A 14,671-nucleotide genomic window follows, 5' to 3' on the forward strand; every position below is an offset into this window, starting at 1 on the left:
CGTCAGCTGACTCTGAGCTTGGAGCGAGTTCAAGCCGGCACAGCGATCAGATCCCAGCGGCGGTAGAGTAAAGCACTGCCTGCCTCATACCAAGGCAGGAGCATTACTCACATTACACTTCTGTCAAATCAAGGTCAATGGGAAGTATTAGTCTAAAGCCTTGACACACGATTAATGTAAAGCAGTAGTTTTTCTATACGAATCTAATGGTATAGTCTGCCTCCTCACATTTCATTGATAAGGCTACAGTGGATTAGTTTGCACACTTTCATGTGTCAAGAATCATCATATATCACAGAAAGGATTCAGAAGTTTTCTCTTTGCCATAACTTTCATCTTGCAGGACTAATGGGTTAGACTGCATTCTAACAAACACAATATGGACAGGAAACATAAATATGCTATTCATTCACTAATTCAGTAACTGCTGCTGGTTGCAGTTATTGAATACATGTTAATGTTAAATTCTGCAACTAAAGGTTAAACCAAGAAATTAGGATTTCTAAAATGGTCAGACAAACGGTACAAAAATCAAGTAACAAAATCTTTTGGGAGGAAAATATGGTAATACTTTTTCTTGTTGAGATGTATACATGAGAATTAAGATAACTCATATCTGCATAGTGAATGAAGCTACAGCTATTAGCCACTTAACTCTGGACCAACTTGGCTTCGTCCAGCAGTAACTAGTTAGCCTAGCAGCATTAATTAACTTCCCTGTTACACTTATCTAATGTCAAGATTTATCCCAAAACAATAGCATAAATTATTTCATAAGATACAGCGCAAACATTTGAGAACTTTAGGGATGCTTGAAGGTGAATGTTGGACGATGCAGGCCAGCAGGCTAAGCTAACAAGCTGCTCAGATGGCTACTTGGCGTTGTAGCGATATTTTGTGTGAAAGACTGTGAAGTTCTCATCTAATCTCATCAGCACAGGCAAGAAATAAGAATATTTTCCAAAATGTTCCATTTTGTGCTCATGCTTTAGCACGCTAACCAGCTTTAAAGGGCTAGGGGAAGAAGACGACAGTGTTTCTAAATACAGGACACAGTTGGTAGAGGAGGTAATGGATTAATAGGATGACAGCTACATCTAAAACAACACACAAAAGATTTAAAGAAAAATTCAACCCATTTTAAATTAAATTAAATTAGATACACAAATTATTACACACAGTGAAGATAAGCTAACACCTGTCATTCTTTAAGAGCGTAGACCTAAACTGTAACACAAAACATCTTAATTAAGAATAGGAACTAGAATGTGAATGTTTATTAGTAGGTTTGACAACTATGCTACACTTGTTTCTTCTTCTTCTAATTGTAATGATAATTTAAACATAATCCTCAAAGCATTATTATTAAGTGGGTTGTTTTTTTTTTCTCTTTAAAGCTTTTCAACAGCTTGCGGCTGTAATTCAGGGGGTAACACCAAAAACTGGGACTCTTCTGGATTTCATGGTTTGCAATGAAATTCAGTTTGTAAGGGTGGAATGGTGTTAAGGGGGAAATGAATGGGAAATGTATGAGCGAAAACCCTTACCCATGTACCCAAGGATAAGCATGGGCCGGGGGCAAGATCTCCATTCTGTTTTTTTTTTTTAAGGAAAGATGGCAGAGAGTGAGAGTGAGAATGAATTAAGGGAAAGAGAGGTGCGGACAGATTGGGAGGGGGTTGGATGAGCGTGCCTGCACTGTCAGACCCAAATCCAACTTATGCCTCTTAGAGGGGTTGATCAAGTAATGACATGGGGCTTGTTAGATTAGGCACCAAGGTCAACAGGAAATGAGGAGTGCCGAGAGAGGATCAGCAGAGAGGGAAAACACAGAGAGAGGGAGATTGCTGAAAGAGATAAATAGTGATAGCAGTGTAAAGATCAAGTGTCATTGAGAAAGAGCAGATAAAAAGATGAGCACAGGGTTCCAACACAAGTGTTGATAGCATGTACGCGGGCGCAGAGATGCAAGCAATGTAGGTGTGGTTTTGCATTCTGTACTACAAAATCCTGGGTCAAGGCAAAATCAGAGGGAGTATAATATGTCTGAGGACTGTTCTGCTATAAAGAGATGAGGGCAAAAGATCAAAGCAGTTAAGCCAATATTCAATCAATCAGTCTGAGTTCTGTTGTTCAGAAACAGATGGTGTTTACTGTGCAGCATCATCTGAATACAAACATCTACAAAATAATGTGTCAATAGAAGTTTGCCTTTCACTTGCAGGGGCAGTGCTGTTTGAGGAGAGTTGTGTGGGTTGTCTCAATCTGTAAAGAGGATTTCACGCTGCATGCTTTTGGTATGATGGAGGATCTCCATCCGAGGTGCACCAGAAGCATTTATCAGCCAAGGAAAGCCCAAAGGCCTCATCTGATTATGTGTGTGACCTGACAACATGATATCAAGTCAACATCATCTGAATGTAGAGTGCATGATGCATGACATTCAGAGCTTCACGTGGACAGGTGTAGGGAGGATGTTTCTACACTTTCTCCTTCTGTTGGGTTCTTATCTTTGTTAAAAGGGAAATAAGGATGGCTAACAATAACCTGACTGCAGGCGAATATTGCTCTCACCTCTTTATTGGCACTTAACACTAGAACGACCAAGGCAGTCATTTTGACTGTTTTTTTATTTTGCAATGTAATAACTTAATTATCGCCATTACCTAGCAACTATCGTTTATAACGCTCGAGCCAAGGAGGAAAGAAAGCTTACCTGCCTAAAACCATATAGAAAGAATAGAAGACATACATTTGAATTAATCAACACTGAAAAGGCAGAATAGAGTAAATTAGGATCTGATTTAGAACAGAATAGAACGAAATGTCAGCAAGGAGGAGGATGACTGCCACAGAGGCTTTAGCCATGCTCCAGAGCCTTGATGAGGCAGAGTCTGATGGTGGCGCAGGTTCGGATACGGAAAGTGATGTCTCCTGGTCTCTCGAAACTTCATCTGACACTGGCTCTGGGACTGAACCTGAGAATGATACAGAGATCATTCCCATTCGCAAAAAACGCCGGCTGCTGTTTCCGTGGTTGTCGATAAACTATTCAAATTTCAAATTCATTAGAATTTAATGTTTGTGTCCTGAAGTTTATTTTACCTTTCACGACATTACAGATCCACTTATTCTTAAATTTGATATTGATTATTGAAATGATATGCAAATAATTTGTAAACAGTCAAAATGACCCCTATGGCCTTTCTAGTAGTGATAGAATGCCGGTTGTTCTAGTGTTAAACAGATACATTTTACTATAAAAAAATGTAATTCTGTTGTTTTTTTAAAGAATGTTTGCCTTTATTGGATAGTGACAGTGAAAGGTGGGGGAGAGCGAGAGAGGGGATTGCATGCAGCAAAGCGCCCGATTAGAATCAAACCCTAGCGGCTGTGATAAGGTCTCTAAAGCTTAAATACATATATGTTTCTCAGAAATTAATGTGATGCTAGTGTCCTGTCATTTGTAGAAAGCGAGCACATTTTTGCCCCCTAACTCAAGAAAAACCTACTCTTGTTGATATTTTGGTTTTAATTTGTCTGCAATTTTTTTTTTTTTTATGCAACCTTGAGATTCATGAATCAAGCCCAGCTGACCTTTTAAGTAGACATTTTGAGTTGTCATAGAGGCAGAAACAAAGATCCATTTAAATCCGTTCCATTTAATCCAAGTCCCAGTGAGAGCTGGCAGTGAATCAGCATGCACAATACCATCACCCGTCAACTAGAGATGTCCGGATAATGTTTTTTTCTTGAATGCATAAAGTCTGATTGGCCATGACAAGTACTGGTCCAAAACCAGTGCCACAGTACAATTCTGCATGGAGAAGTTTTGATTAACATACGTCCTCACTAAGTCTGCATGGATAGACTGGAAAGGCCTTTCAGCTCTCAGCCCCTCCAGCAGTCTTGTGCTCCTCTTATGATTGATTAAATGCCTGACATCAGTTCTTCTTTGCGTTGTTAAAACAGTAGTTAACAATTTCAGCTGTGGGGCATCCCTGTTGGCAGCAAACATATCCACCATATCTTGGCAGCAAAGCAAACAGCTATGTTACCAAACCTATGTCGTCTACTGTTTTGGAGTGGAGGGGGTGTAAATTTATATTATCGAATTGGTTCATAGGCCGATGTACTTGCCAATACCTGCTCCGAAATTGAGAGTAAATGTTATTTTATTATCGGCTCTGAATTTTGATCTGGATCTCCAATGGAGTAGCTCTGCATGATTCACTTGACAGCAAATCTGCTGCTAGATGTATTAAGGCACTGGCCCTTTAAACAGCCTCTCTCTATCTCTGAAACAAGCTGGACGGGTTCCTGTCTCTTTAAAATCTCCCCCTACTAGGAGCCCACTCTCTTCTTATTGGCCAGCTTTCAGGAAGTCTGTAAACTCAATTTTATCCTCTTCCTGGTTCTAAAAGAAAACTGTACACCTACAAGGTAATTTCTGATCTCCCTGTCTGGCTTTGAAATGTCAAGTTATCAAACATGTCTGTATATTTAAGTACAGAGTCTATCAAAATATGAAAGTGAACAGTGGGAACAAACATGGCAGAAAGAAAGATTACAACAAGAAGTCACTGGTTGGTAAATATCACACTCATGTCCTGCTCTTGTGTGACATAAAAGTGGATTGAATCTACCAATCACAAGCTTTTCTTTCTGAATACACCTCTGGTGATATGTGCATTAAGGTAATGTGCTCAGTATTGACTGAAGTGAAAAATGCCTGCTGTAAAAAAAAAAAATAGCTAACGTAGCTACTAACATGAGACAGTAGCTGGATGTTCCTCTAGTTCTGTGTACCTAAAACTAATGTGTCATATCTCACTGCGCAGTAAGACATTTGTATGTTAGAGTACAGTGAGTATGTGTACCAACATTTACTCTGGCTTGACTGTTGGCTTGGAATAAAAATTCTTGTGAGTAAATGGATTTAAATGGAAGTAGAAAAGTCAAGCTAGTTTTCAGTCATGTTTTGCATACAGGGATTATTTAAACCAAAATCTACACCAATGTCTGTAACGTTGGCCAACACTGTAGCATGTAATATATTTGGTAGAAAATAGAGAAAAAAAAGCTGTTGCGATTAAAGTTTTCAGTGCTGGAATCATTTAAATCATTGATAATATTTAGTCAACCTGATAATGTCAGAACAACCAGAGAAAATAAAACCAAACTATCTATTTCTATAGATATTACGCAGGGTAATCAAATGGAGATGACAGTTATACATTTCTGTTATATGGATGATTGGCAGTAGCTCAGTCTTTCGGGACTTGGGTTAGGAACCAGAGGGTCGCCGGTAGTCCCGGCACAGACCAAGTCCATAAATTGGCCTGGTAGCTGGAGAAGTGCCAGTCCTCTCCCTGAGCACTGCTGAGGTGCACTTGAGCAAAGCACCAAACCCCAAAACTGCTCTGGAGCGCTCGCTGTGGGCAGCCCCCCTCACTCTGAGACCTCTCCATTAATGCAGATCAATAGGATCCTGTTTGTACATGTGTGTGTATTTCAGCCTTTGTGTGAGTTCATGTTCATTAAACATCAATCATGTTTGGTGTAAAACTGAATTTCCCCTTGCAGGATTAATAAAGTATAAAGTATTATAAAAAGAACTGGCAGTTTTACTTTAACAACCTTTTTAAACACTCACTTTGCATCGGAGAGAAAAAGACCTCAGACAATGGTGCAGCCTTGGTCCATTTGTAATGTGGAACTGGTTTTCCATAACTGGACTGGCAGCTCAGAGTCACGTTGCCCTCCACCACTGGGTTCCCTGTCATGGTGCACACCGGTGGAGATGGAGGGACTGCAGACACATATAGACACACACAGTGTTAGTCAACAATCTGCAGGATAAGAAGATAGGATCTGTGACCCTCTGACCTTGTGCATTCTGCTTTAATCCAATGCTAACAAAGTGGAGATTCTTATGGGCAGCAGCATACAAGAAAGACAATTCTTTTGACAACCCCTGCTCACTCCCACCCCCTCTGTTTCCATCTGCTGCTTGTCGGTGACACAATGACCTCAGAGCTCTCTGAATCCCTAGACAGCAGATGAGTTGTATTTGTGCTTAGCGTTCGCTCACATATGATTTTTAGTGCACTGGTCCAAATTCCTTCAAAGAATCTGTAGCGTTTACTTAAGTCTGCTTTTTTTTTCCTCCCTCATATCCAAGGAAACGTGTGAGCTGTGTGTCGCAAGCTGCTCTGATTTAACTTAACCTTTGGAATTTCTCTGACGCTGTGATGCATTACCTTTGACATTAAGGCTCATCTCTCCTGAAATGCTAAGACCTTTAGGGATGATGACGCTGCAGAAGTAGCGTCCAGTGTCCGTCTCCTGGGTGTTGTTGATGTAGATGGAGATGTTGGCTGAGGGCATGGCCACGCTGAAGCCCACTCTTTTGGTGAAATCGTTCTGGCTGTACCCAACCTCACCTGAGCTAAAGTTTATCACCTGAAAGAAGATAACACTCCATGTAACCCAGTGGCATAGTGTCATGAAACTGTGTATCTATTTTTTTTTAATGAAGCCCAACAAATTATGGAAATAAGGCTCAGTATTCCCAATAGATTCTGTTGCATTCATAGCAAGATGTGTAGATTAACCATATCCCAGAAATCAACGTCCTTCATAAAGATAATCCTGACATGTACAGATGGTGGATGTTAAATTTAGGCTTATTCTCTCTTTGAGATAAGCTTGCAGTCACAGGACAGTTACGATTATATTAATCATGCACAGACTCTACACATTCTAACACACACACACTGTATGTACACTAGCATGCATGCTACACATACAGTAAGAAGCGCAGTAAAAGGGGAGATGAAATTTTGTTAATGGCTTCTTTCCGCTATGAATTAGACATCATCATCAGTGGTGTTGGAATAATCCTAATCTCTACAGATCATCTTTTTTTTTTTTTTTTTTTTACCTTACACGTGCATAGATGAGTTTCTAGAGATATTACATGTCATGCAATACAAAAAAAAAATGCTTACTTAATCTTGCATATATTCAGAGGACAGGCAGGCCTTGCATGTACGTTACTTATCTGGTTTATAAATACGATTTCCCAGAATTATTTTCAATCCATACTGTGTATAAAAGATAACTTCAATATGTTTTCCTTTTTTATTTTCCCAGAAATTCTGCTCTAGAAAGGTCGAAACTGTGAAAAATATCAGCTTGGTGGTGTTTCCAAAAGTCACGTTTTGTTAAACATTACCGACAATACATGACATTTGGAGACGAGCTTAAAACCTGAAACTGAACACAGAAATACCTTTTTAAAAAAACATACTCAAACTGTTGGAACTTCTGAACACATTTACAAAAACAGAGTTAACCCTGTCTTACAGTAGCTGCCCGTACATTGTTCCAGCTCCAATATTTACTACAGTCACGACAGTAGTTCGAGGATCAGCAATCACAATGTGCTTTGCTTTAATCCCTTTATGCTCTCAATATACACTAGAGGTCAGAGCAGGGTCAAGCATACAACCCCATCATCACAGATTTCATGTTTCGACCTTCTCACCGGCTTCGATTCATTTCCTGTGAAGTGCCAAACCACAGTGTTTTTGGAAATGTCTGAGTTGGGGCTGTACCAGGCATGTAACACCACCATCTGGCCCTTCACCACCTCCATCTCTCCTCTGGGGATCTCCACCTTGTGTGTGTCACCTGAAACAACAGCACAGACCAGCAGGGAATGGGTTAACCACAGCTGTAATGTAACAGAGGCACTGCAGTTTTTTTCATCATGATTCTGGGCAGGTTGGACATGAATCATAGTTACTGCTACTACTTCAATTTGTGTCGTGCTTTAATTTAAGCAGACAGTGGTTGTCTTCTGTGGTTTTTAGAGTTCTATTTAATTCCTTTTATTATTTTTTTTTTTATGTACATCCAGGTCCCATGTTGGGTTAAACCAATGTCATGTTATGATTGTGTCAAGTGCTAATACTAATCTGGACATAGTTTTCACAATTGATCATATGATGGAAGTCAATAAACGGTTAGAAAATACTCCAAATAAAGGTTTGTTAAACTTCCAAAGGCAAATATTATGTCATTCAATATTGCTTTTCCATCCCCAGAAGACTAACGGTTCAAAGCCTAGAGATCTTTAGTTCAAAAGACATAAAGAAGGGAAGAGAGAGTTAAGTAGTTGAAACATTAGAATGATTTGTAGTTTTGCTTAAAAAAAATATATATATGACCTTCTTTCACTTGATTTATCAAAGAATCCAATAAAAAAATGTCTTTAGTTTTTGTGTGGTAATTGGACAAGTGTGTCATGTGTATGACATTTTTAAGACTGAATCAAATCAAACATTTCTAAACCTGATGAAATGAAGGTCATGAACGCCGACTGTGCTGACTTTACAAGTCATGAGGGAAAACAATAACCCAGCAAACATCTGTCATGATTCTGGATTTCATAATATCAGCTGATCTGATCTGTTATGCCCCCTGAAATAATCACCAGCAACCACAGGACCATGCACTGTGCATGCTCTGAGATCACCTAGACATCTTGACATGTGTGCCTGTATGTGTGTGGTCCACTGGGCTTCTATATGTTCAACATGAACAAACTCAATTCAAACATACATACAGTACATGACTAAAAACATGTGCTCTGTAACGTTCCAATCTGAAATTCTTAGGGTCACAAAAGTGGGAATATCTGATTTTCAAGGGTCATGATATGTACCTGATAATTCTCATCAGGTGACTTTATACTATGTAAGGTGATACATGAGGCATGAAAGAAAGGCAGAGGAAGGTCTTTTTGTCATACTTTGCTGCGTTCCAAACATAGTAGATATCCAACTGATGTTGAAAAAAGTGTATTTTACACAATATGTGAGGTAGTTTTAGATTATTTAGAGACTAAAGTGGTCCGTCTGAGTAACGTCAACTTTGCACAAAGCTTCATTGTCAATCCTTCTTAGTAAAGCTGCAACATACCTAACAAACATGTTTAACTTGATGTCAGCAAAAGCACATATTTTGAATCAAAAGACAAAAGAATATTCCAGCAAATGTCAAGGAGATTAAAGTACATGGATTACAATAAATAAGAAATTGAATCATCGGGGGTGGGGTGGTGGTTTAAGGATATTGTTGCTCCTCCCAGAATCTTGCTCACAAACGTCAATGTTAGCAACTGTCTGGAAACGGCAACAACACAAGCAAAAAGGAAGAGAAGGAAAGATGAGATATCAAAGAAAACAAAGGAGAGTATTTCAAACTCACAGGGTGCCCAGTCACCCGAACCGGACAGCTGCAGCTTGATCAACCGATCCAAGCAGTCGTTTTCCACCTGGGTCTCCAGTTTGAATCTCAGTTCAAAAACACTCATGCAAAGAAAAAAAAAAAAAAAAAGCAGTCCTGCCACTAAATCCTCGGACGGCCAGAGTGAAAAGTATTCCTCATACGCTCAAATTGAAGGACAGAGTATGCAGAGAGAGAGCGTTATGATCCACGAAACCGGCAGCTGAAATCTCCACATCTGTTCAGCGCGGCACGCCTTCCTTCTTTTGCAGCGTGAGCGCGTGTAGTAACAGGAGAATTAGGTGATTGCTGGTGGTGGGGCTGAGCTGCGGGGGGGTTTACTGACGAAGAGGAGAAAAGTGTGCGTATGTGTGTGAGAGATTTTAGGCATGCGGGAAAAGGCAAAAAAGAAACTTGTTTTTGACATTTTGCACTTTTGCTGCAGACACTCAGGGCTTTTCTTATTTCTCCTGGGACCATATGACACCCCCCCCCCCCTCCACTGTGTTGTTCCTGTCCCTTAATGTCTGAATCTCTGGATCTGGTAAGTCCTGGTTGAGTAATCCCTAAACAATCCGGGACGCAATCCTCTCACCTCACGTGAGCCAAAAGAGCTCAGCTGGACATGGATATGATCTGACACACATGGTTACTTCACCCAGCAACGCTGCTGTCACTGCCATCCTCATGAACACAAACAGCTTGGACTTTCTCTATGATGATTAGCAGATCGCTTTGCTTTACATTTAATCATTCATGTCATGCAATCTCAGCTGAGCCTGTGTGCAGAGGAAAATCAGACAGCCATCATTTGAGCAAAATGTGCGCTCTGAAGGATGGCACAGAAATAAAAAATAGAAATTTCAGTGACAGTATGCACCTTGACTTGACTAGAAAATATTTAAAGCACAGTCAAATGTGTATTCCCACTAACCAAACTGCACAGCACTTAGCCCCCACATGTGTCTGATGTGGGTTCACAGTGGACAATAAATACACTGCAAAGCATTTACAAACTGAAACGACATGGTTTCATGCTTATTTTATTTTTTATTTTTTTACAATCTTACTCTGTGGAAAACACTTTGACTAAGCTAGGTATTTGCAAGATCGTGAATTAGTTTCGCCCATGGACAAGAAATGAGGAGTAGTTGAAGCTGAAATGCTGTTATAATGTCCCTGTGTTTAAGGATAGTACATATTAAAAGAAAAGGGTTACCTAACAAATTGCAATTACATTGACTACTTTCTGAATGATCAGCAACTGTGAGGAAAAAAAAATAATAATTTGAAAACTCCTAATGTTAGCATTTAACTGCTTCCTTGCTGATATTTATCATGTAACACGATAGTGTTACTTAAGAATCAGGAAGATGCTAACATTAGCTGTTGTGACTTAGCTGTCATGTAACAGTATTTGAGCGTCCCACCTTGATCGTGGTGACAGAGACCAACGGCTGCTGTGTGAATATGGTGAATAGCAGGCCTTTTATCCCTCACACGTTGTAGATGCCAGACACTGTGATGTGTATTGGGAGACATAAATGCAAAACAATTCCCCTCCCTCTAAATATGAATTTATATGCAGCCTTTCCAGCAAAGCTATCTGTTTAAAAATGTATATAAGATTTATATCTAAATCCTCATCATCACTCTTCCAGCTGTGTTCCAGTGTATCTGCCTGTTTTTGATTCACAAATCCTGTTAGTGCTACAATTTAAATTCTAACAGCTATTGTCTTTGCTATCGGCCAACCAATGAAGTGATGCGTACATGCTGTAACAATTATGTAACGTCACTGGGGAAACGGCCCTGTTTGGGATTGTGTCTACATGGGGGATGCCTGAAAACGTCTCCTTGTGTTGTGCTGTGCAGGCCTTGCATGATGATTGAGTACGTGAGACAAAATCAGAGAGGATCAGGTTCTCTGTAGGTTGATGAGACTATATGCCCGTTTGTCACGTGAATGTGGCGCTCGGTGATTCTGAATGATATGAGAAGATGAAGTAGGATAATGCCCTCATAGTCTCCTCACTCCAGACTATTCATGCGCTTCTTTGAGCAGGTTTATCCTCAGAACTATGTCATTCAATTGTTCATTAAATGAAGGAAAAGCTTCACTAATCCATGGCTGTCTCCATCTGGGATGTGTGTGAGTTTGGCTGCAGACTGATAGATAAAAACAGTTTGGATATTGGTTAAAGACAACCTAAATCCTTCACAACAGGGGAGGAGAATAAAATCAGAGAGAGCTGCCAATAAAAGGGATGCAGATATGATACTATGCAGCCTCAGTAGACTCTGTCCTAATTACATTCTGCCAAAGGCGATCCTCCAGCCTAGCCACGCTTTATATCTGCTAATTGGATTCTTCTCTTTAGAGTAAACAATGTTTTTTTTGTGTTCCTGCAGGGCATCCTGGCTTTGAGATATTGGCAGAGTCACAGCTGCAGCAGCAGCAATTAAGATGGCAGAAAACGCCGGATTCGCAAAACCTGCACACAGAGTGATCAGAGGAAAAGTCATGCACAACTGAGCTGGGGCGCAATTACCAGATCTGAAGTAAGTCTGTTGTAGTATCATGGACTGTCTACGGGGGGCAGCAGATTCATATGAAAAAACATGGTCATCTTATTATAGACGAACCCTCAGTGGAGATCACCGTGTCACCAAAGCAGTTAAAGCTCTGAATGTACGACCCAATGAATGAATACGTTAAGAATAAACTGAAGCAAAACAAGTAAACCACGGTTAAAACCACGGTCATCTAAAAATAAACAAACAGGTGTCTAGTTTACGACTAAAAATACTTGTAATTTGCATGTCTAACAAGGCATCTCAGCCTAATTAGCCAGTGTATGATCAAAAGGATGATAAAGTCAGTCCCTCGCAGCCCTCAGGGAGTCGTGTAGGCCTGTGTGAAGATAAACTGATCCTCTTTAACCAGCCTCACTCTATCTCTTTGAGTAATCTCCACTTCCACCCATGTCTCTCTCTCTCATGTGAGTGCCTCTCCGGAGCTAGAGATTAAGCTGAGGCTTAGATTTATTCTCCATCAACACCTATACAGCCTCTCTGTTGTTTCATGTTGACACAATGTGTTGGGCCTGCTGCCTTCAAATTAACGGATAATCTGAAGTAATTTGAAGCAGCAACAACAGAGTGTAAAGGTTAAAGGGCTGGAACCGGGGGGGGGGGGGTGTTAAGGATGTATGTTATGCTGTGTGTTTTACACACTGTCACCTGAAGTCCTACAACAAGAAGTTTATCATGAAAGAGTATCCAACAAAAAGATACCAGAGCAACTCTCCCCAACTCTGAACATGCACTGTGCTTATCAGTGCAAATCCACAAAGGGAACATCTAAAGGAGGACACACACGCAGATCAGTTTCATTTTGTCTGTATGTAATTCCATAGAAATGTATTCATAAATCATAAACTATTAAAAACACTAGAAATTCCTACAGTCAAAGATCATTTCATTAAATTTATTTTTGTAAAAAAAAAAAAAAAAGCATGAAGTGTTTCAAATATGGCAGGCCTCCAGGTTGGAAAAAAAGAGACGCCTCAAACAACCAGCGGGGCGGCTCCACTGGTGACAAAAATAAGCAAGAAATCCTTGAAAAATCAGTGTTTAAACTTCAGAACATTCAAATTAACATTTTATTAGCTGTTTGCTTAAAGACTCATGTCAAAGAGCTGCCAAAGCACAAGTTAATACTTTTACAAATCACCTTAGGATAAGTTAATTTCTGCACCCTTTTGACACATTTATTGCAATAAAACCAAAGCCAAAAACACAGCCTTTGGTCTAGGTACACATAAGAGCTGATGTTAGACATAAAATGAATTGCAACCCGGATATTAACAGACCGGACAAATCTGCATCTGAGTTAGACTGTCTACAATATCTGTATTTGCCTCACACTTTTCAAAATTAATTACAGTACTTTTTTAGACGCAAACTCATAGCTACGGTGCTTTGATGAGTTTCAGAGGGACTCAACAGCTTTAATACCCATTGTCACTTTTTTGTTGCCTCATAATCACAATTTGCCCCTGCAAACCATTCTCTGTATCTTTCATCTTGAAGCCAAAATTCCTTGTATGGCAGTTTTCCATCTCCTTTTTTTCTGTCTTATTGGTAGTTTGTAAATGTGTAGCCTACATAACACACTGCCATGAATGTTGTCAATTATCACATGAACTTGCAAATCCACATACAAAAAAATCATATAACGCTTACTAGACCTCATTCAAAGTGCCACCCAAAATTTAAGACCTATCATGAGTAAAAAATAAGAATGTGAAGACATGTGAGCTTAAATTTTAAGGGACCATGTGTGATGTAATAGGATTTACTGTTATATTGTTCAATCATATGCTACATCTCTAATGGGTAGATCAGTTGTCTGCTTAGTAACAGTATAACAGAATATGTGCATGAAATGAAGCGCTTTTAAGTTAGAGCTGAGCTTGAATCTGTGTCAAAGCAGAGATAACAAAGTTTTTAAAAATGACCTCAAACTCACAGCCTAGCAAGAACAGACTCCATCATATCAATAATTTAAGCATCAGATTTCTTTTCCTCGTTATAACCGTTCATTAGTCTGGCTGTTGACGAAGTTTGAATGACCTTGAGTTTCACTTCTAAGCTAGTGACGAGCTGATTGTTCCAGAGGATGAAGGTTATTGATGAGCAGGAAAATAAAAGAAATAGTGGTTATCCTCTGACATTTTTTGACAGATAGGACTGGGAGGAATGTGGGACAACAAAAGGCCTTGTTGGTGTGAAACTGCACATTGGACTGGCCCCACAGGCTTCAAACAGATGGCCCTTGAATAATAAATATTAGGGAAAGGCTCCTTTAAATTGGATTACATTAGTGTAATCTTAACAGCTATTTTAAACCATTTGGAGTGTGCTATCTCATCACAGTCCCTTTTAATCCCTCTTAACTTTTGATTGTGTTCAAATTGATTCTCCTCACACAAATGGCCCCAAACCATCAAAACCATCCTCATTTTTTCTCACTGCAAACTTACAATCACATGCACAAAAGCTCACCCGCACATTCAAAAAAGAATGCTAATTCTTAGTCACACCTAAAGGGCCCAGCAATTGAAACAATCAAGTCATGACAGGAAAGTTACAGCTTTAACCAGAATTTAAGCAAGTTTACTTTACTATTTACCATTTCACCCACACCAAGTTCTAAAAAAATATTTTTAGTACTCAAAAGAATCTAGGACAAGATGGGGAATAAGGAATTCTAAATACGAGGGGGATAGAAATGCTTATCATTTGTAAGTAATGGTCCCATCACGCACTCTTTGAGAGACCTAAGGATGAATAAATAGAAAACTCTACT

General features: G+C 39.6%; 1 protein-coding gene across 3 annotated transcripts in view; it reads right to left on the reverse strand.

Annotated features, from left to right (window-relative positions):
- The window catches only part of esamb (endothelial cell adhesion molecule b), a 46,171-nt gene that overhangs the window by 4,113 nt on the left and 27,387 nt on the right, over positions 1 to 14,671 (reverse strand). The window contains exons 1-5 of one of the 3 annotated variants that reach the window (XM_065960060.1): positions 9,280 to 9,546; positions 7,553 to 7,698; positions 6,264 to 6,465; positions 5,657 to 5,812; positions 1,548 to 1,592 (exon numbers count right to left, since the gene is read on the reverse strand). In XM_065960060.1, the coding sequence (XP_065816132.1) occupies positions 1,548 to 1,592; positions 5,657 to 5,812; positions 6,264 to 6,465; positions 7,553 to 7,698; positions 9,280 to 9,385 (655 nt within the window). In that variant the 5' untranslated portion in view covers positions 9,386 to 9,546. Of the gene's footprint in view, positions 1 to 1,547; positions 1,593 to 5,656; positions 5,813 to 6,263; positions 6,466 to 7,552; positions 7,699 to 9,279; positions 9,547 to 14,671 lie in introns of those variants that run through there. The other 2 variants (XM_065960062.1, XM_065960061.1) reach the window with 2 other exon arrangements.

Source organism: Labrus bergylta, chromosome 11 (assembly GCF_963930695.1).
Source record: "Labrus bergylta chromosome 11, fLabBer1.1, whole genome shotgun sequence".
Lineage (NCBI taxonomy): Eukaryota > Metazoa > Chordata > Actinopteri > Labriformes > Labridae > Labrus > Labrus bergylta.